This window comes from Blennius ocellaris (genome assembly GCF_963422515.1).
Source record: "Blennius ocellaris genome assembly, chromosome: 2".
NCBI lineage: Eukaryota > Metazoa > Chordata > Actinopteri > Blenniiformes > Blenniidae > Blennius > Blennius ocellaris.
In genome coordinates this window covers 3390592-3418411 of record NC_137651.1, presented here as the reverse complement: position 1 = coordinate 3418411, position 27820 = coordinate 3390592, and the positions used below count along the sequence as shown (strand labels likewise).

Genomic DNA, 27820 nt, shown 5'->3' with positions numbered 1-27820 from the left:
ATAATGCTCACTCCAATTCCCCCCCCCCCCCCCCCCCGCCCCCCAAAAGCCAAAAACAGCTATAATAGCTAATTAAACTCTGGCCTGCATGTCTGGCTTCTCACCCAGTATCGGCTCCACTTTTTGCTTCCCGTTGCTAGGTTACTTTTCCGCTTCACCCGCTCAGCCACCTCCTGTCATCAATCTGCCCGTCATAACACCCTACCTTCTGACTTCCTGTGAAACGCACGAATACAATGAGAGCACATGAAGCATTGGTAACTTTAATAATTCTACTTAACTGCACACATATTTTTCAGGCTTTTCCTACATCGCGTTATAATCACACACATAAAGCTTTAAACTTTCTTAACATGCAACAATTCTATTCAATTTTATTTAGTAAGGATTGATGATATTATTAGTGTACCATCCCTCCTGTTGAGGCATGGCGAAGCCCATGGCTCATTATTGCTGCCTATTTATATAGTGATTTTGGGAGTAGGTTTTCCTTCTGGTCAGAAATAGATACTCTCTTTCTGCTGTGCTCCATTTTTTATTTATTTCTTTATTTTTTATTCTATTTTTCTTATCCAATATTGTTTTTCTGTTTTGGAACCGGTTTTGCATATCTTTTAAAACTTCTTCATCTACTCCTGGTTTAATTTGACCACTTCTTTGGCTGTTTTATCTGCAAATACATTGCTTTTTGACATTTGAATCATCTGTGTTCTTTTTATATGATCTATAAATATTGTTATAGCAGCACATCAAATACTAGCCATATTATGTCTGATAATCATTATTTTGTTTCTGCAAAGGTAACAATCTATGATTTTAAAAAATTGAGAATAATTTGATCAGTTTCTTATTTTTTAATTTCTTGTTTGAGGTTTTGTTTTTTTTGTAAGCTGACTCTTTCCAAACTTCATCTAAATGTTTAGTCTAGTTTTAGTCACCGTGTTAGTTTAGTTTAGTTTCACTAATCTATTGTTGATTTTATAAACCGTTTAATTCCTGGACCTCTGTAAAAGGTCTTAAATTTCATTGCACACATCAAATTGTAATTGTGATCCTCAAACTCTCAAGTTTAAACTCGTATCTACTTGTTCCTACTGAATAGTTCAACACTGTGTATTTGAATCCCTTCTTTATCCCACTGTGTGTGTGTGTGTTCTCATGGTACGACCTTGGCAAGCTGAAGTGTATTTCACGTCGCACCACGGCATGTTTGTCATTACGTTGGAAGTTTCCATGTTTGTAGTCCAATCTACTGCCTCCACAGCCTCTCATTCCTCCACCAGCAACGTCTGGTAGAAGCAGAATGGGATCGGAGCTGTGGATTCTGTGTTTTCATTCAATGTCCTCGTTCTCCATAACAGCTGTTTGATAAGGAGGAGCTCTGCTTCATGCATATACACCCAAAGTATTTGTTCAAGGATTCCTTTATTGATTCATTTATTTCATCCATTTATTTTATTCAGTTAATTTAGCAATTTTGTTTATAGATTTTTTTAAGTTTAAATTCCAAATAACTTGATAAGTTTATTTCTTCACTAAACACACTAAAGTAGTCCTGACACATTACTGAGAGCAGCTTTGTTTTGTTTTTGTGTTATCTCGTCTGAGGCCGTTCAGTGTGGAGACGTGTCTCCTGCACACACACACTGAACACACACACAAACACACACACACACAAAAACACACACACTTGTACTTTAAGTTGTATAACTAATTTTACACACTCTTCTGATTGCAGTTTTCATTTAAATCCGTATTTCTTTTGCTTTACTGTTTTAGATATTGAGTCAAGCAAGGGTGACTTTTACTCATACATTTTGCGTCACCAACTTCATTACTAATTAGTTTTTGTACAACAGCTTCCTATATTTAATTTATGTTGCCAGTGCGATCTCATGGACCCACTAATTCCTCCTTGAAAGACGAGCTTCTAGGGCAAACCTGTTGTTCGCTCCGGTCTTTCACTGGGTGTTCTATCACAGGAGTAAGAGCCGTTTTAGATTTTCCCACAATTTCACCTGATGAGTCAGCAATAAGAGGTTATTTTTACTCCCCAGATAGAGCTCAGTTGACACCGTGAGGTTTTACCGATCATCTGGGTTTCGAAAATAATGTCTCTTCATACACACAGTCCTTTGGTCAGTCACAGTCACTCGAGTACTTTTTGTTTTTATTTATATAGCGCTTACCATTTTTGTGTGCTGTCATAACCTTCTTTTTGCATCTTTTTAGGATCCTTTTTAATTTTTTTTCTTTAATCGCATTTTGTAAACCTGTTGTTTTTTGTGTATTGAGACTCCCGTCGAAGTCGTATTCTGCGATCCAATTATCCAAATGTTTTACATTGTCTTCGCTGCAGCGTTCTACATATTTCCAATCTTTACAAGTTAATTTATCGCGCGGTTTAGGTTTTTTGGTGTTCCCTTGTCCCATTTTGTTTTTAAATTTGGACGGACCGTACTACGTGGGGTAGTCTATGGTACCGTTGGTCGACCTTTCAACAGGGTAGTGGTTAATTTTTTTACTGATCGTGGTAATTCTCACTTCAACCCTTTCAGGTGGAGAATTCTTGCCTGTGCATCCACGCCAGCCCACTACTTACTTTCCTGTTGTTTTAAATGGTGGCTGTAACCTAGTGGTTCACAGTCCACCCACTCATTCAACATGCACACTTTTAGTTTCTTTCTCACGGATTTTTGGGTAGACGCTCAACCGTGGACTCCGTCGCCCGTTTAACATGAACTATTCTCAGGCGTCCATTTGCCTCAGCGTCTTTTATTTTACCTGTCAGAGTCTAGAATTCACAGGGTTTTACTATCCTGCAACCCTCAGTTGCACAGTTTTCTTTTTAACCCAAAACAATGCTCACCCTTCGGAGTCTTTTTCCTCTCGCCGTTGGATGCCGTCAACCTGTGGGTCCCAGCACACGAAGTAGCGTCAGTTCCTGGAAAAGGTGCTGGGTCTCACCTAGTGAGGCCCGCCACGGCCGTGGGCTTGCTGGCGACTACCGCGTGCGCCAGAACCACCAAGCGTTGTTGGCATCCGGCTCGAAGGACCAAGTTAAATGTCTGGTTTAGGCTACAGACATTTATTAAATCTGCAAGAAAGAACAAGACAACAAGGATGAGCTTCTGTTACTCGCGAGGAGAATGGCCTAGGAGCGTGCCCAAGTTACACCTCCTACCCACTCTGAGCTCCAGACCATTTCTCCTGCGTTTTTATTTCATTTAACAAAGGGGAGGGTTCACAGGATATACATCATAAAAACAAACATTTTCTATGCTTAACAGTTTATCAACCATAAGTACGATCTCAGGACATCCCGCGCGCGTGGGACGCCGAGATGGCAGCTGTGTGGAAGATGCGGCTTTCCCTGTTTATCAGTCTCGGTCAGGGTGCCCTTATCAAGCTCAGAACATATGATTAGAGAGCAGCGCCTGAGTGGCGCTGCTAAATAAGAACACAAGAAATAAGACTGAAATTAAGCATGAATATGGTAACTATATATAAAAACACTCTAACAACTTCCAGATGAGACTGTGTTATCTTTGTGAGCGGGTGTTATCCTGCTGGAAGTCCCCATCAGGTGGTCGTATCCGTTTTGAGGTTTTTCTCCAATCGACTATTATTCAGTGTCGGTGAGACTGTGTGAGCTACAGCGGGGTCGTCATCAGCTCATATTGTCTTTCCATCATCCCCAACCAGGCTTACTTACAACTGAGGTGGTGCTTTTTTTTTTTTGACAAAAACCCTGATAAAATGATGGCAGATCCACTTGTGAGGGAGTTCTTTGAAGCTTCCCACCTTCCCGGTAGAAAACTCGCCATTTGATGTGTTTAGTCACCTTTTCCCCAGAGGGAAGTGAAACTTTTCCCGCCTCCCAGTAAGCCATGAATGCATCAATGGTTATTCCAACTCAAAAAAAAATACAGGTCGACGATCAACATCTTCTTTTCTCAAAATATGCTTTTATTTCACATCTTCTTTTACTCAGGAACACAGCACATCACTTTCGATCTGCTTTTATTGAACAGAAACTACACCGGCCCCGGCTCGTGGTGATTTTTGAAAGCTGAACCTACAAATACTTTTCAACATTTTTATTTACACCTGTAAGACTTTGCAAGCTCATGAAAAAAAAAAACTAAAAAAAAACTCTTCTTTGCACTTCACATATCGCCTACAATGTCTGTAAACGTTGAATAATTCATGGCTGAATAAAACAATAAGCAGTTCTAACTTCCACTTTTACCTCCAAAATGTTTCGCACACTTTGAAACCCACTGATCACAACAGTGCTGCTAATGCTGAGCGTTTGGCACAATACAGCATCGTGTTTTTAATGTGATGAAAGTTTGAACTGTTAATGTTCTCAGCAGGTGTGAGAGCATCATGTTTCAGGGAAAAAATCAAAATGAAGTTGTGACATTCAGATTTGTCTCATGTTGCAGTTTGAAGATGCTTTGGGGAGAAAAATACAAACCGACTTCCAGGTCAGATTTGAGTTTTAAATGTCAGCGTTTCCCTCATCATGAGCTTTTTTTTAAAAATGAAGAGTAATACTGAAGACATCATGGCGTGCTGAGAAAACTGAAAACCAAAAGACGAACAAACATCTCCCGAGAAACTGATTTTCAGAAGCATCAAAAAGCATTAGAACGTTACGATATGAACAACGTAAAGAACCCTGAGCTGATATTTGGCCTGCGAACACTTGTTCTGGAGCTGCTGCAGCACGAAGGACAACAGGCGGTGTGTTTAAACCTCCTCATTCAGGAACAGTTCAGACTTTTCTTCCTCCGTCGTTCAGCTATCAAACCTCCTCATTCTCCTCCAGCGGAGTTCTTCGGCATTGGGCTCATCAGACAAGTGGAAACCATAAGGAGGAGGAGCGTCTCCCGCATTCCGGCCCCCTGGATCTGAAAACATACAGATGGAAGGGATTTGATTGGACTCTTACTGAAGAGGAGTGTCGATTATTTTTAAAGAAGCCGGCTTCATCACCTCTCTCATTCAGACTGTTTCTGATGGCCTCCTCCAACTGCTGCTCCTCCGTCAGTCCTCCAGTGTAAGAAGCCGCCTGATGGGACGTCTGACGAGGCGGATACTGCGAGTTCCCGGAGTGTCCCCCATAGGGGGCGCTGTAGCCTACACACAGAGCTCAACCTTTCTTTCTCTTCCTTTGGCAGTAACAAACAATGGTTGCAAAATTCCATGAATATCAAAGCAGGAAACTTTCCCTGGGAATTCACAGGAATTTAAAAGATCGCTTTGTGATTCGCTCCCCTGCAGATCTCCGCTCTGCGTGCTTTCGCTCAACATCTGCACCCTGTACGTGCTCAACTCGGCCGTCACCCTTGTCAAATTTGGCACGGCGCGAACAAATGTTACGGAAAAATCAGCCAACCACAGACTTGTACCGGGTCGTTCTAATTGGCTGATTCTATCCAATCAGGTGGATTATCTTGGTGCCGTTAAAGATGCTACTTCAATCAAATGGAGTTTTGCAGTTGGCACTGGATGATGACAGATTTTCGGTGAGTTATACTGGAATTCCATAACAAAAACTAAGCGTGTCCCTGGTGGAGACTCGCCCCACAATGTGAAAACCATTGGTTTTTAAGAACGAGTTACCTGAAGGCCCAGCAGAGTTGTAATGCCCATGTGGTCGTGAGCTGTATCCATTTGATGTCACAAGCTCTGGTGAAAACACAAACACACGCTTCTGTCAGACACGAAGAGAATAAAGTAATCAGGAACTATTTCCCACTCCAATATAATCTAAATAATCTTGAGAGGATGGAGTTAAAAGAGATGATGGACAGACATAAAGACATAAAGGCAGTTCAGACCTGCACATTTCTTCATGATGCTCTTCAGCGGCCCGCTGGTGTACAGCAGACCCACCAGGATTCCGGACAGGTGACCAACGAAAGAGGTGCTGAAGAAGCAAGAGCCCAAAGTAACTGCTGTCCAACACTGCCAGCTAGTGGCCACTTTGAATCAAAGCATCAGAAAATGAACAGAATACGGCACACATGAGGAAGTAGAAGACCACGTGCAGTCTCCACATGCAGACAGCCAATGGGCTATTATTGTTGGATGATGGCCACTTTAAGCACAATCCGTGATTGATCTAAACCGCTGTATTATTGTTTCATAAAGGTGATCATTGTCAACTCTTGAATTAGTCATAAAATGAGTTGTTTCAATTGAAGTCGCTGCAACAGTGTTTGTATTCCTCCAAAGAGGTTAAAGCACATTTTATCATAATTTTCATGAAAACTCAAACTCATCCCAGCCGACACTGATGTCGATATGCAGAACACCTCAACTCAAGTACCAAAGAGGGAAGAAAAAGACTAATTGAAGCCATTTGTCACATCATTACTCCATTGTATGCACATGTACACACACACAACTGTTGCACGAGTTGAATAAAGGCCACTTAAGAGCATAACTCATCTTGTATCATAGATTTGAGTCAAACTATTTCCAAAATAACAAAAACTGGTAAAAAAAAAAAAATTGGTTGTATTTTAATTTGACATAAAGCACTGCAACATGATATTCAAAACATTTATTTTGCATGTACATTTATATGTTAAATGGCAAAAGGAAGTCTTGGCATTGGATCATTATTGATGCAACTGAATTTATCTTAAATTCTGCAACTTCTGTATGAATAAATGTTTCCATCGGCTGGAGTCAGAATGAAGGAAGAGGAAAGCACAGAGATTTGGATGAAAAGCAAAAACTCCTCAAGTAAATTTCACTGAAGTAACGGACAGACATAAGAATCTACACATGTAGATTACTTTACAAAAATTACTTAGTTTTCTGACTCCTAAATGTCAGGAAACCAGTGAGACCACAGTGAAGAGAATTTCACGAATAAACACTGGACGCCTTGTCTGTGTTTCTAACCTGGGCCAGAAACTTTGTTAATATACAAGATATTTAAGAAAACAAACTGTAAAATGTATTTTGATCGAAATTAATTTGGGTCTTTCAGAGTTCACACTCTTCTCATCTGTACTTTTCTTAAATTTCTGATTTCTGCATAGGAAATATCCAATGCTTCTTTTCTTCCCTTAACGTGAACCACTGTGGTAATTTATATTAAATCGCCCGTTTTTAATCACCCTTTTTTATACATGGATATTTCTGAAGCTAATTAGTGACTTGAAATGACCTGCAGGTGTGAATATGAGGAAATGTGAGCGTTCCCTGTGTTTACCCTGTTGAGTCTTGGTGAAGTGGCGGAGGTTCAACCTGCCTTCAACTAAAGTCTGCAGGATTTTTCACTCCTCACAACTCTTGTGTTGATCAAGAGATTAATAGTTGGATGGATGCCTGGATGTTCTTGCCAGCGATGGCGACGGGTTACAGGAAATCAAGAGACTTCCTTCTTGGAGAGTATTTCTTATCGGTGACTCACCCGGGTGACGTGAGGTGGATCAGCACGAGCTCCGCCCAGCTAGCATAGCGGTTGGGAACGGGGATGCCCATGGCATAGGTGACGCCCCCGGGGTGGTAATGATTGTTGATCACCTTCAGAGCAAACAGGACTCCTGGAACAAAGACGTGACGAAATCTCAGCAATCTGACGAAATGGTGACCAACTAATACGAATAGTATTTACAATGGTAAATCGTACCCGAGAAGCCGACCGCACACGCCATGCTGTAGGACTGATCCTGCGTGAGCTCGGTGAGCAGCGCCTCCAGCAGCAGATAGACCAGCCCGGTGAGCAGAGAGAAGACCGAGAGCAGGTAGAGGAACCACGGTCCGCCCAGACGGCGCTCCAGCTTGATGCCTTTCCAGAGGAAGGACACCATGTTGAAGTACAGATGCCAGTCGTCTGCATGGTGCAGCGGGGACAGCAGGAGTCTGCGCCAGTCACTAAACCAGTACGCCTGCTGGACACTCACACAGGTCTGGAGGCGGGAAAGACGACACAACGCACAACAAACTTCAACTTTTAACTCTCATACGCATTAATTAATTTCATCCTCTCGGCCACATTAGTGATTCACCTTCATCAGTGGAGCGGCGGGGAACAGGAAAAGATAGGCGTTGAGACCCAGAACAGCCAAGGTGACCGGAGGGATGTTGTTCATTCCCACCTGGAACAGCTGGGAGGCCAGCAGCAGCAGGCCCAGGTGGCTCCCCCTCGGTCTGTTCCTCATCCTGAAAACTGACCGAGGAGACAGGAGTGTGAGATTACGCTCAGTTCTGGGTTAACTGGGAAGTTGTGGAGAGAGAAGAAAGATGTGATTACGAGAGCCGTGCTGTGAAGACAAATCTGCAAACTCTCAAATTCTCCTTCACCTCAGAAAATCACATCAGGGATTTTGTTTATTTTTCATGATCGTGGTCTGGTGTGTTGACATTGATTAGTGAAAGAATTGCTAATCAAGAGTAGCTTAAGACACACATTTTGCTTTAAAGATAATATCAATAGGCTTTATTGACTGAATGTATATTAAGGAAAAGAATTCAATTAAAAACGATTATCTACATTCTTTAACAAACTTTGGGCCAGTATATCAATTAAACAAGAACAGATATTCATTGATAGACCGTATGAGTGCTTGTCAGTCTAAATATAGAAATTAAATATCATCAAACAAGCCCAACAGACACTATATCTAGTATTAATTGTCATGTTTAGCCTATACATGACATTTAGACCCACAGCAAGCAGACCTCCTTGTTCATAACTATAATACTGCATCGTGTTAAATAGGCCGAAAGAGGAGAGATGTGCATCAATATACACACGAGGTCTCTCCACAACTTTCTTGAAAGCTTCATAAACAGGTTTTTCGGTAACAATAACAGTATTTCTTTGCAAAACATCTCATTTTAGTTCTGTATTGTCAGTTTCACACGTTACTGACGAAAAGTAAACTTACTGTCGAAGCTCTTCCTCGTCCTGGAGCCGAAGCGATTTCAAACCTTGAAGTTATCCGCTTGTCTCGCCAGCCGAGACCCCTGAGAGCGGTTCTAAGTCAACCTAAAACTCCGCTGTACAGAAATAAAACATGTTAGATACACGTCAGCGAGGTTCATTTCTCCACATTTCATCATTTATTTCGGACAAGCTGAAAGCATCCCGTCAACAGTTGAAGACGGAGCGTCATGACGTACTGATCACATGACCAAAACAAACCGACCTCTCTGGCGCATGCGCAACTGAGACGCCAGCAAACACAAGAGTTCCTTGTTTTGGTGTATTAAGTGTAATTTCTTGCCTTGTAAAAACTGACTCCAGTAACTTTTGGTGTGTTAAGAGACGAATGTGCCGATATTGAACTGCACCAGTAATCATATACTGTATTAATGGATGTATACGACGTGCTTGTTGCTGTGTTTTTATCCCAGATAGATGCTGTATATTTTCACTTTATAGTGATTAAAGTTTATATTAGCCATTTCTTATCATATGTAAGAATGTAACTGTTTATTTGATTTTGTGCATGTTTGAAATAAACAACTCAATTTATAAAAGATTAAACTCTAAAATGCCGGAGTATAGACCAATGATTTTTCACATCCCAACAATAAACTGTTCAAGTCACGAGCTCTGCTGCATTTTTCTCGTATCAAAAATACTGCATGGAAATACTATTACTGATTGTTGTTCAGCCCCAGCCTAGGAGCTACTGGAGCACAACACAAAATAGCTACACGCACACAGAAATACAACCACAGTCGTAACAATTGTATATTATACGATCATTTGTGGCCATGAATGATCCTATATTATACATTCAGAAATAGTATAATATATAATCGTTTATTGGCATAAACACTCAGGCTACACATGCTGTATTGATAAAGGCACTGTGCTACATTCAAGAAAGGAGCTTTTAATGTTGCGTTGTTGACTAATTAACGCATTCTGAATTTTCCACGAGCATTTCGGCATTTCATTCTGCCCCATTTTATTTTGAATTGTTTTATTTTATTTGGAATGAGCACTTCCTGTTTGACAGAGGAGCGTGTGCGTCTGAGTGTGGAGGTTCTGCAGTCAGACAGTCTTGCAATGAATACGATTCAACGGGAGGCTTCAAGGGCACGAAGTACACATGCCAGGCCTTTAGAGGCCTGTGACTCATTAAACACACCAAAAATTCAAAAGAAGACAGAACACATAGAACTTTAGAAATATTAGAAATAGAATCAGGACAATTAACCTCGATTTAAGTCTAGTTCTATAAGTCTATGTCTGTGCTCTTCCCGCTGTTAGCATCATTTAGCTTCTGTAGCTCCACCGGAGCTATTAATAACGAATAAGAGTAAGTTAAAGTAATACATTGAAATGTTGTTATACTTGATTGATAAAATTATGAAGAACCCATTTACAACTAATTACTGCATCTATCGGTTTGAAAACAAAAAGTTATCTTTCTTAGCCATGGTTGCACGTCTTCATGCTAATATACGTAGAGCCAAAAAGGCCAGCTGTTACGTAAACTGCGTGATCATTTGCGTGATGAGCTGCGTCGTTGTCACGGTAACGGGACGACGCGGGGTATAAAAGGTCAGCGCGTCTTGACATCACATCTCTGCGGAGGAGAAATCCGGAGGAGCAGTGAATCCGAGACTGAGGAGATGATGGACTCCAGCCGAGCGCCGGAGGAGGAGGAGCACCTGCTGGGAGGAGACGCTGCTGGTATGGAGCTCCACTTTTTCTTTACTTTTCCACTTTCACTCGACATCTCACTGACCAGTAGAACACTGATGACTTGACGTTGTGCTCAGACACTGAGCATCATGTGTCAAAGTGTTGGATTTGATTGAATCACACTTAATCCAACTTATTTTTGTGTAAAAAGAATCAGAATCAGAATCAGAATTTATTTATTGTCATTGTAACAACAAAAAACAACAACATCAACAGTGTTTTGTGCACCGGGGTGTGTTAAATGCAGTTTACAACCCAATATGCGTTTGAAAAAATACTTCCATTAGTGTTTAAGTGAGTAAAAACTTTCCTAAAGCTGATGATATTTGATAGACTAAGTGGACCGGGTTCTACTAAAAAAATGCCAAACAGTTATTTGGTGCGCTGGAGGCGTTAAAACACGACGCAGGTGTGATCTGTGCAGCACGTGATCATCAGCCTCACATTGTTTCAATGCATGAAGCATCGATTTAACTATGACAGACTGAATTATGTGTAAACAGCCTCTGTGCGTCCTGGATGTCTCCATCTGCTGCACGTTACGCTTCAAACTAGCATGCCTGTTTACATCGCACATTATGGTAAAGCCCACAGCTTCATGGTGCGTTCAGGTGCACCTCAGTTGCCAGTATACACAGGACTGCACTGGCTTATTGTGACCCAGATTGTTTATTGGGTGTGACTGGGTGTGCAGCTGCCTGCAGGTCAAACCTCGAGCCAACATGTGGCATCTGGTCTGTTGCTGTACAGGTAAGAACATCAATCACATACAGGTGGAGCAAAATCACACACCTGAGATTTGCTGTTTTGGTTTCCAACACTCTTTAGAGGAGGTGCCGTTGAGCTCAGACTCTTCCTGAACATGTGGGAAAAGTCAAATAACAAAAATCTGACTTTTAAAAACTAAGTTGAGGGGAAACGAGTGTCCCGACAACAACTTTGGCTTGTTTTCTCATTGTTGAGACGAGAAACTGAAGTAAAGATGTGACGGCTTGGCTGAGATCGTATGTCCTGAAACATTCACTGCACAAACAATATTCAAGAGCAGCAGTATTTTGAATGCTGTTTAATTTGTGGTTGAACTTTATGAGCAAGAGGTAAGTTTTAGAAAATGTCAAGTCAAATTGTGCTCAGTGTGTTGGATGTTCCAGACTCCAAAAAAGCAGAATAGTAACATGTCACCAACTTGTTGAATGAATAATTGTTGCATGTGGGTTTGTTCAGTGCAGATATGAGGCAGATCATTGGTCCACGTTTCACCCGTGACTCTCCAACTTCTCCCTCCTTCACATCTTCTCACCAACTCTTGTTTTGTGTCTCTTGCAGAACAACCCTGTTCTGCTGACTCAGCGCGTCGCGGCAGCAAGAGGAGTCGTGAGGAGAGCCTAGAGTCTCAGGTAAACAAGAGAGCTAGGTGGGAGGAGGGTCTTGGTCATGGTGGAAGATCTTCCTCTTGGGCCTCGGGTCCTTCGTGGCTGAGGGAGGAGGAGGAGGAGGAGAAGGAGGAGGAGGAGGAGGGGCTGGAGGAGAGGGAGGAGGAGGAGGAGGAGGTTGAGACGGTTGAGGAGGAAGATGAGGAGGATGTTGACGTTGAGATAGTAGAGCTGGTTGAGGGGGAGGAGGAGGATGAGGATGAGGAGGAGGCGGAGGAGGAGGAGGAGGCTGAGGATGATGAGGAGGTTGAGGAAGAGGAGAAGGAGGAAGAGTTTGAGGATGAGTTTGAGGAGGAGGAAGAGTTTGAGGAGGAGGAGGAAGAGTTTGAGGAGGAGGAAGAGTTTGAGGAGGAGGAGGAGGAGGAGGAGGAGGAGGATGAAGGGTTTGTGGAGGAGGAGTTTGAGGATGAGTTTGAGGCTGAAGGGTTTGATGAAGCTTTCCAGAGGTTTACTCCAGCTTTACGACGTTGGGGATGAAGAGGAGGAGGAGGAGGAGGAGGAGGAGGTGAAGGAGGAGAAGAGTGAGATTTAGAGGAAGATGAGGTGAAGGGTGAGGAGGAAGTGAAGGAGCAGGAGTGAGGCTTAGAGGAAGGAGGAGGTGAAGGAGGAGGTGAAGGAGGAGGTGAAGGAGGAGGAGAGTGAGGCTTAGAGGAAAGAGGAGGTGAAGGAGGAGGAGAGTGAGGCTTAGAGGAAGGAGGAGGTGAAGGGTGAGGAGGAGGTGAAGGAGCAGGAGAGTGAGGCTTAGAGGAAGGAGGAGGTGAAGGAGGAGGAGAGTGGGGCTTAGAGGAAGGAGGAGGTGAAGGGTGAGGAAGAGGTGAAGGAGCAGGAGAGTGAGGCTTAGAGGAAGGAGGAGGTGGAGGAGGAGGAGAGTGAGGCTTAGAGGAAGGAGGAGGTGAAGGAGGAGGAGAGTGAGGCTTAGAGGAAGGAGGAGGTGAACGGTGAGGAAGAGGTGAAGGAGCAGGAGAGTGAGGCTTAGCGGAAGGAGGAGGTGGAGGAGGAGGTGAATGAGGAGGAGAGTGAGGCTTAGAGGAAGGAGGAGGTGAAGGGTGAGGAGGAGGTGAAAAAAGGATCTAATGTCTCCGTCTTCTGCGTCTTTTTCTGTCTTCCTTTTCCTGTGTGTCTCTCCCCTTGTGTGTGTGTGTGTGTGGTGGGTGGAGTCTACCTGCCCTGCACACCTGAGAGCTTCATCATCATCATCATCATCACCATCATCACCATCACCACCTCCATCCTGGGGCTGAGCTGCCAACCTGAGAGCTTCATCATCATCATCATCACCATCCTCCTCACCATCACCACCGCCATCATCATCATCACCATCATCACCATCATCACCACCACCACCATCATCATCATCACCATCACCATCATCACCACCACCACCATCATCACCATCATCATCATCATCATCACCACCATCACCATCACCACCATCATCACCACCATCATCACCACCACCATCATCACCACCGCCATCATCATCATTATCACCACCACCATCATCACCATCATCATCATCGTCATCATCATCATCATCATCATCACCACCATCACCATCATCATCACCACCACAACCACCACCATCACCACCACCACCATCATCATCATCCTCATCATCATCATCATCTCCATCCTGGGGCTGGGCTGCCCACCTGAGAGCTTCATCACCATCATCATCCTCACCATCAAGTCTCCAGATCGTCGTTTACCAAGTGGTACTTCGCTCGTCCAGCTCAGCATTTTGGAAAAGAAGCTTTAGAGCCTTTTGGACCTGGTTTTGCTAACTGCTGTTCTTCCTGCTCTCTTCAGACTCGGTGTGTGCTGCCCCCCGCTGGTGGACCTGCGCTTCTCCACTCCAGCTGCCAGACCCCCGCGAGGCCTCTGGAGCCTCTCCTGCATCCACTTGTTCCAATAAAGTGTCTTGTATTCACCACAGTCCATCTCCTGTCAGCTTGTGGCTCCGACACTCACCACAGAGCGTCGCACTCATCTAGGCTCCAATCAGCTCCAGGAATTACAACCAATAGCTGTCATTGCAGAAAATAGCTCAAACTACTCACATGACCATCAGAAATACTATCAACATGATTGGACCAAAACGATTAGAATTTCTAGCAGAGGTCGTGTTAATGAAAAGAATAAAGGAAAACAGGTAAAGGAAGAATGTGGAAAAGAAAAGGGAAAAGAATGAGGAAAAGTATTGTTCTGACTGCTCTGACCACAAAACGCTCAGCATATAAAATACTTCAATATCTAATGCAGCTAAAACAGCTGGAATTGCCCCGCTCCTGACTGTTTTCATGTAAACAAACTAAAGTTCTACTCCTTGAATTCAAGAGGGCTTCACATCCCCACGAATCTTTGGCGCCCCCTGTGGGGGCCGGGCGCCTCTGCACTAGAGAAAGGGGATCTCTGGAGAGGAACAGCGGATGTTTTCTGATACCTCGGATTCCGCTTGAAGATGACGTCACCACGGCACGTAGAAGCACGTGCTTTCATGCTGAAATACTTTTGATGATTCTTTTTAACAAAAACTGACATGGCATATCAATAAATGTATAAATTAAGAAACTGATTGATCATTTGGATGTCAAACAGCTTGCACCCTCTCTCACACACATACACACCAATAACACACGAATGTCTTCATATGTTTTGTGTGCTGTGAACATATAAAATATTTTGTAACCATTTCAGGCACATGCATAGGTGCACGCACACACACGAGTGCGCACGCACACTCACACACCGTTTTTTTCTGTCCATGCCAGATATCATGTCAGAAAATGAAGGTCAGAAAAGTTGTAACCACTTTGACATATTGTCACTGTTGTATATGGCTCTTTTAATAAATGGTAAATAATCTCTAGTCATACTTCGGCATTTTCAATACTTAAACCAAGTACCTATAATTAAACAACTTCAAATTGCTTTTAAACATACATGCTGTACATAGAAATCAATCTTAATTCTTTATCTTCCTTTATTGCGTGTGTGTGTGTGTGTGTGTGTGTGTGTGTGTGTGTGTGTGTGTGTGTGTGTGTGTGTGTGTGTGTGTGTGCGTGCGTGCAAATGTGCATGTTAATAAAAAAGGATGTCCCATTGGGAGTCTTTTGTACTTCATCTTCATGTATTGCTTTTTCTGTCTTTTAAAATCAACCAATCACATTCCAAACAAATACATATATTTTTTTTAATGAACTTTATTTTAACTTTGTGGTGCACAAACAAAACAATCAGTCGTTCCAATTCACAAGTCTTAACTGCAACAGCAGAAACAAAGTTTACAACAAATATTATGACAGTAACGCAGCAGAGATAAATGAAAAAAAACAAAACAAGTAGCATAAATTTGTGTTCTGTTTTGTTTTTTTACATATAAAAGTGACAGGTTTTTGTTTTTTCGGGGGGGTTATATGGCGTCACTTCCGGTAGTAAAATGGGGTTAACCCTACCGCTCTGCTTAATTGGTCTTTGACCTTCAATAATGAACACGTGCGGCAGGTGTAACGCCCCTTTCCTTCGTGAATCATTCAGTAACTCATCCTCAGAAGCGGCTTCATCTGTCTATCTCCCAGTAACTGAAGCTCCCTGTCGGCTGCTGGAGTTCAAACACCTCAAAACACCTCAGCTCTGCTCACTCTGCTCAACACACACCGGAACCGAGGAGAGACTGTTGCTATGGTAACAGCAGTACGCACGGCGGAAGCAGCGCGAGGTAATTACATTATTGCAGGAAAGTGGCGCCTCTTCAGAATAAAAATGCTGTTTATGTTGATGTGAGGCGCAAAAAAAAATCATTTGTAGAATAGAATAGAATAGAAAAATATCAAATAAGCATTCAAGACAATTTTGACTTAGATTCTGTACTGCTGAATTTAAATAATTTGCTTCTTAGATTTGTTGTTTCTTTTTCTTTTCCTTTTTCATTACTTTTATGGGCCTGCTTCTCGTTTGTATAGTATTCTTACATGTATAAAAAAAACATATCAATGAATAAAACTAAATAAAAAAATTTTGGTACAATCTGATAATATACAGTTTGTGTTTGTATTTTATTTTTACTCATTTATTTATTCATTAATAATTAATTTCAGGCATGTGGTATTTCACGTGTGTGCAATCACATAGGGAAACCAATATCCATATAGTCATGTACACGCATATATACACCCTTTGATGAAATATTCAGAGAGAGCGAGAATATTCAGAGAGATTAAATATTCAGAGAGAATAGATCATTTATATTTACATATACCCACAGACTAATAAACGCACATACACACACATAGATACCTCATATATTTAAGCGATATGCCTGAAAAGGGGTACGAAGATAAATCGTAACTATAAAATCAATATCTTTAATGTAGTCCATTTTGGAATGAGGTGTCACTGAAAGAAGGATATATTTTTTCTTTTTCTTTTTTAAAATTCGTCCATATACAACTGGTACACTGCACATACATACCTATCTAGAAATACACACGTACACACAAATGACACATATATTTATTTGGAGTTTGTGATATTCAAAAAGTTATTCTGGATTTTCTAAGAGCGGTAAAGTCGAGTTGAACTTCAGCTCAACGGTGTTTTGGTCCCTGAGGGTCAAAGAGGTCCAGCTGCTGTGGGGTTGAGCTGTTATTGTGACATCACCGGAAGTGCATCTTGTTTCGCGACGTGAGCTTGACTTAGGGCTGTGAGACACGAGCGGGAGCAGCGGAGGCAGGTACAGGTGTGTGCGCGCGTGTCTGTGTTTGTGTGTCTGTGGATGTGGGGGAGACAGGGGAGGCCGTGAAGAAGAGACGGAGAGGAGGGAGAGGGGGGAGAGGAGGACACGGCGAGCTGGATGAGGGCAGCCGGAGGCGGGCAGAGGATGTCGGAGAGGATCGCTTCGTGCGGGAGTCTGTGTGACAGCAGCAACCTGCTGCTACAGTACTGCAACGGTGAGACACACACACACACACACACACGCACACGCACACGCACACGCACACGCACACGCACACACAGATCATGCATCGATCATTCTATAGAAAACAGGAGAAACAAGGTTCCCCAGCTGTGCATGGACTGTAGCTCTAACGCATTTTATTGCATGTTGATGCAATCAAAATGACTGCTTACAGACCGTTTTAATTTCTGTTCAGTATTGGCTGGTGAATTTCCTCTCATTTGAGCTATTTTGGTTGATATTTCAATGCATCTACGCTAAAATGTCCATTGAATTAAAAATGATTTATTGTATTTTAGATAAAAGCTTGAATACTACTTGCATTTAAACGGAATTCTCAACCCGGAGATTGGATACCTAAAGTAACTGAAATATCTTCATCTTTAAATAGTAACTTTCCTTTCTTTACCTGTTTCTAGATTCTCTTGCATTGGCCAGGTTTATATTATAACTTGTGGTAATACATAAAAAAAAGGCAATTTATATGATTGAGCATCTGTTCATTACGCCACTATTCAAAAATGATCAATTTGATTTGTCTTATTTGCGTTTATATGTTTTGGTTGGTTACTTTTGAGTTTTTGTGAACATTTCATCTTGTTGTCTCACATCCTGCTGCAGAGATAAAACGCAAATCCGTCTGTGGAGCCGTCAGGTCTGATCATATCTGTGTGATAGTGGAAGAGCAGGGCAGATTTACAAACAAATGAACTGGCACCTTTTCTCCACTGTCATGATAAGATCTCGCACAGGGATGCAAATTTAAGCAGTAGGTCTGTTTAATGGCAAGTTTAAATCCTATGAAGTGAGTGTGGGTGGACTTGTCGGACAGACATATTGTGCAGCAGGTGTGGAGGCAGCGTGAGGTCCTGAGAATCTGGTCCGAGCTGCGATGTTTCCCATCCAACATGAAGACAACTGCACGTCGCTCCGTGTCGCTTCCTCAACGTTGTGACCTAAAAGCTCCTGCAGCTTCCAGTGACTTCAGTTTAGCCTGAGCACAAATCCACACCAGCTCAGTTCCGGTGGTAGAAAGAGGCAGAATTCGAAAATCCAAAGAGAAAAACGTCACTCCAGGGGGAGTGTGTTGTGTGACAGCTGCTCCTGCACTGATTGCTCAGCTGCTGCATTTGGGGAGTTTTCTGCACGACGCCAGTCTGCTTTTAATCACACTTAAATAAATAAATAGGAAAAAAAAAACATTGCTTACTTTACGCATTTTCAGACAGCATCTAAATCACTGCAGAATCAGTGATACTCTGGTTGGACTTTTCAACATCGACTTAAACCCAGAATCTGCATGTACAGGACAGCCGGTGCTTCTGTGAAAAGATCTACACTAGTAGTTAGATATTTTCAATGCAAAATACAAGAATGCATTACGAAGGTGTTCACATAAACACAAATAAATGTGCAAACTGAAATTGCTTAGGCCATTTGTTTTTTTTTTTAGAACAGGAGGTTTCTGCAGCCATTAGTCTGGTGTCCTTTAGATTTCTCTTTTTTTTTTTAACGGTGGACAAATTGGAAACAGCATTTGATAGAAGCATTGCAGTCAGTTATTTTAAAACTTCATGATTTAGATCCTTCACGCTACATTGAAATACATTCAAAGTGAACATTTCTACCAACCGATAAGGATATTTCCTCAAGCATAATAGAGACGTTCAGTGTTTAAAAACACAAACTGTCATCTGAAAATGTATTGATCTGAGGTTTTATTTTGTTTGAAGGATGCCGCAGGTTCACATTGTCTCCCACTCTCATCCTCGCCACACAAACGGCTGATTTAAATCCCTCAATCAGACACTAGAGGGGCTCGTCTGGCGAGACCTGCTCTTCTGAGCCTTAATTAGAAGCTGCTGTGAAGCAGCTCATTACATGTTGTGATGCTGGAAATTGCACCTCCATGAAGTGTGAATTAGTCATGAAGAGACGCGGGAGGAAGAGAGAAAACGAGCGAATAGACACCTTGTTCACACAAGTTTCATTGTCTTTCCTCCTCATTTTGCATCTGTCGGGCCTCCTCCTCCTTCGGTGCCGCCGGCCTCCGTGTGCCGTCTGTGCAGCCGCCGTAACCAGAGACCCTCCGTCCTGAACGGATCTGCTTTCTGTTTGTTACCTGCTCTTCTTTCTTAAGCCCTCGCCTTACTCTATACAGTCACACGTTGTGTGTTACACTTTAATACCGACACGTTTTAAGAGCTAAATCCTTGTTATCAAGGCAGAACCAGAGAGCTTAACATCCTTGCGCGTCAACCTTTGCATGACAGCCATTTTTCAAAGGACTCTTAACTCTGGGCTTAACCCTAACCCTAAAAAAAACACAATTACTAAATACAAAAATTTCTAAAAGGAAAAAAAAGGGAAATGGAAAAAAAAAAAAAGGTGCCATAATGGTTCAAATGGTCTCAAAAAATGCTGACAAATAGGATAGAACTGCTAAACTCGGGTACACAACGGCTGGGAATGGAATTGAAAAGTGATAAATGCAACCTGCAGGATGATAGTTTACAGATTTTAGTTTGTTGAATCAGAAGTCACGTTTTCATCCCTGGATTGTTTGTCGTTAAAACGAGCTCTCTGAGCGAGACGTGGTGCGCTGAACGCCGCATACTGTGTAGTACAGTGTGGTACAGTGTAGTACAGTGTGTTCCTGCTGCCGGAGAGGCAAGCGACTGAGGAGTGGCGTGAAGCAGCAGATCATCACTTGCTTCTCTTCTTATTGGTGACGCCACGAGCAGTCAGCCGTCACTGCGTCACTATTAAACAGACTGAGTTCACGTCATTTCTTCAAAGTATCTTGAAGCTTTTGTAACATTGTAACATGGTACTAGAAAATCTCAGTTGATATTGTGTGTGTGCCTGCAGACTAGTATCTCTTCCATTTAGTGTTTTTCACCAACAATCCCATCCACTTTGAGCAGCAAATTGTTCTCAGTATTTTGGTAATCTTTGTGGAAATGGTTTGCCGATCATCAACAAAAGTTGTAGCACACTATTACCAAATTTTCCGCATGTTGTCATGTGCTTTTTGTGTATGTGCATCCGTTTTCGCCCGTTTTTGCTTTGACGAGCAAATTGAGGATAGTACTCTTTGCGCCTCACCTCTTAAAGAGACAGGCACACAGAATTAAAATAGGAAGGAACAATTAGCAAGTTGTTTTTCTGTCTTTCTGTCTTTGAATCAAGTTCTAGATACACCTAGGTGTAGCCAGTTAGCACTACGACTGCGTAATAAACCACACATTTATCATTATCATGATATCAACATGCAAAATATGTATCTTATGAACAGCTGACGGATGAATGCAACATATCTGGCCAATCAGGCCCCACATTTGCATAGATATGAGTGTCTGAGGTCACAAAGACTGTGAAATAAAGTTATGTGTGGGTTAGTTTAGGGCCCATGAAAAGAATACTAAGGATGAAGAACATAACGGCATCAATTTTATCACGAATTACGTCGTTGTCGCACGTTCACTTTAACACTCATGGTTTCCTTCCACAGTACAGAGACATGTATTTAAGATGAAGTGGTGACTCTCATGTGCACGTCTGTGAGAATACAAGTGTCTGTGGTTCCCAAATGTTTCCTTGGTGGGATATTCCCAGTTGAACGGCTTTTCCCACTTCTCAGTCTCAGGATTTTGAGTTTTCGCAGCAGTTTTGAATGTTTTGAATGAATTAATTTCTGTGTCAGATTTAGCTACACATACCAACAGGTTTCCTGGCCTTTTGTGGGGATTTGCAGAGAAAAATGATTGAATATTACATTTTGAAAACGCAAAAGTTACCACGTTACATTTTTGGTTTTTTTCTGTCCTAAAACACAACAACTGGCCAGATGTCGGTGCTTGGATTTGACCCGTTTCAAAATGACTGGGTGAACCCGCATGTGAAAGCGCTGTGTCACTGCAGACTGTCGTGTTGTGCGCTTTTAATTTTTGTTGATGCAGCAAAACACCACATGTGGTGTGTGACCTTTCAGCGTGTGAGTGTGTGTCATTGATCCTGGAGTCTGCAGCATCTTTTCCTGGTGGTGCCTGGCTGTGCTGATGCTGTGTGTGTGTGTGTGTGTGTGCGTGTGTGCGTGTGGCCTGGAGTCAAGCTCCACCTCCTCTGCCGTCGTTCATGCTGTTTATAGCAAATGAAATGGAAGGAGGAGGAGGGATGTGAGTGGAGGAAGGAGGAAAAGAAGAGGGCGGAGGATGGAAATGAGGGGGAGGTGGGGAGGAAGAGGGAGTGGTCATGGAAGTGAGGGAGAGAGGGGGAAGTAGAGGAGCGAGCGGTTCGATAGGATGGGAGCTGGTGTGTGTGGGACAGAGAGGCAGTGTGTGAAAGAGAGGGAGGGCGTGACCAGGCGCTGGACACAGACAGGGAGGGGGGGTGTCCAGGAAGGGGGTGTGGGTGAGGTGAGAGCGGGTGGACACACTGACTGACCGACCGGCCGGTTGTGCAGCGGCTGTAGCGTTTTGATTGACAGGAGGAGTGAGCGGGCGGTCAGCAGCGTGGCACCATGGCAGGTAGGCCGGACCACAATCACTTCACTGCAGCATGAATATTTCAGCAGCCTTCCATCCTCCCATTGCCCCACGCCAACCTCCCATTGTCCATTTCACTCCCTCCTAACACACACACACACACACACACACACACACACACACACACACACACACACACACACACACACACACACACACACTCTCAAACACACACGCAGCCATCCATATCTCTCTGTCTGTCTTCCCTTCTTTCTTTCAATCGCCTCCTGCCAACTCCTTCTTTGTCTTTGTCATCCAGCTCTACCTCTTTTTCTGTTTCCTGACAGCAGCAAGTGTGTGTGTGTGCGTGTGCGTGTGCGTGTGTGTGTGTGTGTGTGTGTGTGCGTGTGCGTGTGCGTGTGTGTGTGTGTGTGTGTGTGTGTGTGTGTGTGTGTGTGTGTGTGTGTGTGTGTGTGTGTGCGTGTGTGCGTGTGTGTGTGTGTGTGTGTGTGTGTGTCATCACACATCAGCTGTAAATAACACTTGACTGTAACGTCTGCTGGATTCAGAGGGAAGTTTAACTCGTAACTCAGAGTGTGTCGGTGTGTCGCCTGCTGAATATCAAACAGACGCGGCCTCCGGTTTATAAGGAGGATAATGAAATCTCACTGAGGTGTAGCAGCTGTTGGCGTGTGTGTGTTTGTGTGTGTGTGTGTGTGTGTGTGTGTGATAATTCAAGGGCATATTGGAAAGTATCCGGCGCTGCAGCTCTTTTGAACAGGTGTCCTGACAGTGGAGGGCATGAAGGTGAACGCGGCTCCGCTCTCCATCTTTGTTTTCACTTTCCATCTGTGGACAAATTTTATCTTTTCATTTCCAAATCATTAACATAGCACTCTATTCCCGGATGTTCTGCATGTTTTGATGTGCTTGTAGCGGTGCAGGATTAACTCGCCGCCGGCAAAAGAAAAATAGCACGAAAAATAAAGCCGGCACCGAGATTAGTAATCTCCGTGCCTGCCTCTTTAAGAGGCAAGGCACACAGATTACTAATTTGGACTTTAAAGACTGCACATAAAGTTAAAAATCAGAGTCTGGTTCAAGAAACAACTTTTCCGTTGCTGTGTTTTTCTCTTCAGAGGACGTTTAAAGATGAATTACCGACAAAAGCTTTTAATAGCTTCATTGGTGCTGAAGCTTTCGCACATCCAACCACAATAAAAATGTATATTCAGAGTATTTAATGGGATATTTTGTGAACAAACTGAGCTAAATTTGAATCATGGACAAATAGAAAGTGGTGTTTTTCAGCCAAATCCTCCTTTAATTTTCAAAGGGGAGGATTGAGATGTGTTGATGCTGCTTCTGTGACCAACATCAAACACTCTGATTCACACCTCCTCCCTTACCTCGCCCTCAGGACACATTTTAAAAGATGTTCCTGCTCGGATTTGAAAGATTTCCACGAACAAGCCAAATAGAGCAGGTGACGGTTTGTGAACTGCTCAACTCCAAAATGATTAAAAGTTTATGTTTGACTTGGATGATTGCAGAACATGGTTTGAACGATGAAACAGAAACTCCTCCTCTGGTTTGCTCTTTTTTTTTTTTTTTTTTTTTTATGGCTGCCAGCTGAAATATACTTTATGGCCCCGTCCGTTTATATAAACATGATTATCGCTGCAGTCGGTTAAAAATTAATCATTTTTTCTCACTCTGCTCCCACGTCTTTGTCTTTTCTCAGCTGCTCACAACTCCTGACCTCCTCCCACCGACATGCTGTCTTCGCTTCCAGCTAACGAATGTTTCTCATCTTTCTTTCAATCTTTCATTCATTTTCTGTGCAAATGACTGTTTTTAACCATCAGGTCTGTTTGGGGGGGTTTTCTCACCTGAATTTCCTTCTCGAATAGAGTTTCTTACGATCAGTAAACAAAAGTATGTAACAACACTCATGGATTATAGTCTCTATATATAGAACCAACAGACAATATGAAAATCCAACATAACAAAACACAAACTTTTTTTCCCCACATAAGCATATGTGTATGGTACATTAAAATCAAAACAAACAAACAAGTAGATATTAATGTGAGTGGTTTGTATGTAATTAAATAAGTCAATTGTGGGGGGATTGTTTGTATTACCTTTTGTATATCGGGTGACCACAGGTAATCAAATTCCTTCATTTTGTTTTGTATCCTTGCTGTTACTTTGCTATTGCACGTTGAACTTTTAAAATGAGGCTGACACAGCTTCTAAAGTTTCATGTACACAGTAGTTTTGAAATGTGTACAAAACCTGTGGCTTATGTCACATTTTTAAAGTTTCAATTACAATTTCCGGGATGGTAAAAATGTCATTTTCAGTTGTTTCATATCTCATTTTAGCAGTTTCATCGTTCCTGAGAGCAATGAAACTGAATGGAATAGAACAGAAATACTTGATTCATCCGAGGATGAAATTACTTTAAGCATTGCGTCACACAGATTAAAGAGAAAGATATTTGAACATCAACTAAGACAGGATAAAAAATTAATAAGTAATTTTAGACATTACTATGTTCGAGGCTTAACAGTGACTAAGCAACGCAAACACTATTTACAAGCAGGCACCATAGAGCCTTATGTCCACAGGAAGGAAGGACATTTTAGTCATTTTGAATGAATGAATGAATTTTACCTCTTTATCTCTTTCCCAAGCAGTTTTGCTTGTTTTTTCCCCTCCATTTTCAAGCTTTTTCCCCTTTTAGAAATTCTAGTCATTTTACCATTTTTGTCCCATTTGAGTTATTGTGCCTTTATTAAAAACCCTTTTTTGGGTCCAAAAGATACATTTCCTTTTGAAAGTGGCTCTGGTATGTAAATAAAATGAAAACAAGATTATTTATGTGTAGTTTGGCGAAAGCTTGACGGAGCCGCTACAGAAGAGCCAAAGAGCCACACGTGGTTGCAGAGTGGCAGGTTGCAGACCTCCGTATGACACAAAGCTCCCCTGGGCTTGAAGGTTTGCATGTATACCGTAAAGCTCTGCTTCCTTGTGGTCACTTCCTGTCTCATTTGACTGTGAGATGTGATCCAGCTAACAGTAACAGCAGTGGCAGACCACCAGGACCTTCAAGGCTTCTCTGCAGGCCTAAGAAAAAGAACTGAATCACAGACTGGTGTTGATTATAGTTTTTCCATGAATACTTATTAAATAATTCCAAATGGTCTGTCCGCTTCTCCTCATCGCTTCTCTCCGGCTGCGCTGCTTCCAGATGCTTACTTCCACATTAAAGCTTTTAACCAGTCACATTTTAGCTATCATCTGTTACCAATTAAAGAAATCTGCTTTAGGCCTTCACATTCAATTCTGCAGGCGTCTGCAGTGTAAAACTAGTGTCTGTCACATGGCTGCTTCAACCAATCACATTTTGATATTGGCGACTCAGGGCCTTCTAGAAGGCCTCGTGTGACGTCGGTGTATCCAAGCTCTCTGATTGGCTCATCAGAGAGTTCACTCCCCAGCTAGCTGGTTGCATCTGTAGCGAGCTGCACAAACAAAAATATAGTTGTTTATTTGATAGTGGTTGTGTCAACCTACAATGACTAAAGGAGAAGATAAAGACATTGGGTCACAGATTTATTGTCAAAACAATTTTCAAGACAGACTTTTCCTAGAGGTCATTGAACGCACCGCAGCACTCAGCGCGCACATCCATTGTAATTCATTAGCACTCGCTACAAACTCCATGGCAAGATTCAGGATTATATTATTTGCCATTATATTATTTTCAAGACCAAGACAAAGCTAACGTTTGTCTCCCTCCTCGACCCCCAGAAGTTTTAAGAAAAGCAGCCGCTTTTTTATGCAGCTAACTTGGATTTTTTTCATCAGTAAAGGTGTTTATTCTGGCTACAGGAGTATCCATCTGTGGTGCAAAGGCTTTTTATACTGCACTTCTGCATGGTAACAAAGTTTTTGTATCCATAAAAAAAGTTATTGAGGGGTGGATTGACTCACTAGTGAAGGCCTGGGTCTGAAATGCACGGACGGCCACTGAGTGACAGTACTCTCTATGTGCTGAGCTCCTCCATGAGGGACCTTTTGTAGTGTCAGTTTGGGGTTCCTCGGTGCAATATTAAGACAATCTGATGCTCGGTGGATTTTTGTTCATTATGAAGTGTCACGTTTACCCCAGACTTCAATTGGAGACATTCTCACAATGAGGACAGAGAATGTGGACATATGAGCAGATTTCTGAGTGATCATGAGGATGTGAATTATTACACTGTAGGTTTGGAAGGTTTTCTACATGTGCAAGTGCAACCTTGTTTTTTTCGCCTAATCTGCTCATGTGGGCCAGATGAATAATCTGCTCCGTGCTGTTTGCCTTTGATAATCTGATCAGCCTGTGGTGGGGTTAGTGTGTGTGTGTGTGTGTGTGTGGGGGGGGGGGGGGGGGGGGGGGGGCACTGCATGATGATGATGTTTGAAGAGCTGAAGTTGTGAGGTCGGTAGTCAAAAGCTGCTTGTTTGTGGCATTAAAAGTTAATTTATTTTTGACTGAATCATATCACCCACTTTTTGTATTCTTATATATACTTTTGATATTGGTGCTTTTACTTTTTGGAGAAACTACAAGCAAATGCTTTACATATTATACAAATAAATACAGCTTGGTCTTTTAAAAGGTTACAAGACATCATTGAATGTAATGTATTCCTTATTAAGCCTCGATAGCAACATTTGTTCATCGTTGTGCAGGTGCACGACAGAGCACCGTATTGTTCAAGTTGTTTTTGAAAACTTCGGCGATTCCGGAGAAATAACGTTGCTTTGTTTCTTTATGAAAAGCTTTGTTTCTGTGCCTCTTCCTTCTTTTTCTTTTGTCCTTCTTTTCCAGCCCGTCGGTTCAAGCCAGTGTGCTTGATGTGGTTTCTCTCATTCTTTCTATCATGCTCACTCATAGACTTAGTTTTAAATTATTTAAACCAGGCAAGACTTCTTTTCTTCCCCTGAGAAACTTAAAACCACCAACTCACAAAGCACCATTCATCCATCCATCCATCCATTATCTTATTATCCATCCAAGTATTTTGAAAAGTTTCTAGCTTGGCTGTCATGATTTTAAAAGTTTAGAGACTTCAGATGACTTTCATTTGGTGATGAACGTTGCAGAATGTTGGACTTGCTAATGAAGCTGCTGTTTCAGTGCATGTGCCTCGCGAGGCTCGGGGCGAACGTGCAAACTCCAACGCACCTGCCCGGATGTGAAAACCGTCATGTGAAAACCGTCATGTGTTGCTGACGCTCTCCCGCACCGCCCCCGTCCAGATGACACGGTGTCGGCCAGCAGCAACATGGACATGGAGGACCGGGTCTCCCACCTGGAGCAGCGGCTGCAGCTGCAGGAGGACGAGATCCAGCTGCTGAAGTCGGCTCTGGCCGACGCGCTGCGTCGCCTGGGACACTGCGAGGAGGCGACCCAGGGCGTGCAGGTGGGAGGCGCGCACGCCGGGAGGAGGTCTCTGGCTACCTCAGCTTCAGTGGCGCCCACCAAGGGTAAATACAACCTCAACCATCAGGCCTCATTCTGCTGGGCTCATCTGTCGGTAGATTTCATATTTCAACATTTTCTGCCTCCCATCATTTGGAAGGACTATTTGATCGCGTGCTGCACTGGCGTTGTGTCAAACGCTCATCGAAGCCTCTTGCACTTGCTGAATACAAAGTGCTTGTTACTTTTTTCTCTGATTGAGTGCAGCTGCCTCACAGTTAACACAGCACCGCATGCTGTCTCTTCATTGTGTCATTACTGCAAACTCTGAACATTTCACGAAACGGTTGTGGGCGACAATCACCACGTGCACGCTCCCCTGAAAACTTGTCAACGTCCCGGTGCGATGAGGCTGATTACAGTTTGTTATCTCACAGTGCGTCAGCTCCTGCAGGCTCTTCCCTCCAGACCTCTGAGTAACGGCTACGTGCAGCAGAAGCGCCTCCTTTCCTCCCCGTCGTCTCCAAAGAAGGAGGTGCTGCAGTCCATTAAGAGGTACGACCGGGAAGTGAAAGCTCCTCCATCTCGATGCACTCCGTAACCCCGTGTGCTTTTTGTGCTTTGTTCTTATACAAAAATTGCAGTCGAGGAGTGCAAAACGTGACGGGGAAGGACAAAGGATTTTGGTTACAAGAAAGCACTTCTGTGGGGAAATGAAATTTTAAAAAAAAAAAGCCTGCGAGACAGTTTAAATCTGATGAAGGA

General features: G+C 42.8%; 1 protein-coding gene across 2 annotated transcripts; it reads right to left on the bottom strand.

Annotated features, from left to right (window-relative positions):
- Positions 1-3956: 3956 nt before the first annotated feature.
- rhbdd1 (rhomboid domain containing 1) lies at positions 3957-9093 on the bottom strand. Of its 2 annotated transcripts, none has more exons than XM_080512186.1 (8): positions 8922-9093; positions 8040-8200; positions 7661-7940; positions 7442-7574; positions 5853-5941; positions 5635-5700; positions 5005-5148; positions 3957-4919 (listed from the first exon to the last, which is right to left on the bottom strand). In XM_080512186.1, the coding sequence occupies exons 2-8, from the start codon at positions 8190-8192 to the stop codon at positions 4807-4809; spliced, it is 978 nt and encodes a 325-aa protein (XP_080368312.1). In that variant the 5' UTR covers positions 8193-8200; positions 8922-9093; the 3' UTR covers positions 3957-4806. The 2 variants fall into 2 exon arrangements, with proteins under 2 accessions (XP_080368312.1, XP_080368313.1); XM_080512187.1 differs by having other exon boundaries at positions 3957-4913.
- Positions 9094-27820: the final 18727 nt, after the last annotated feature.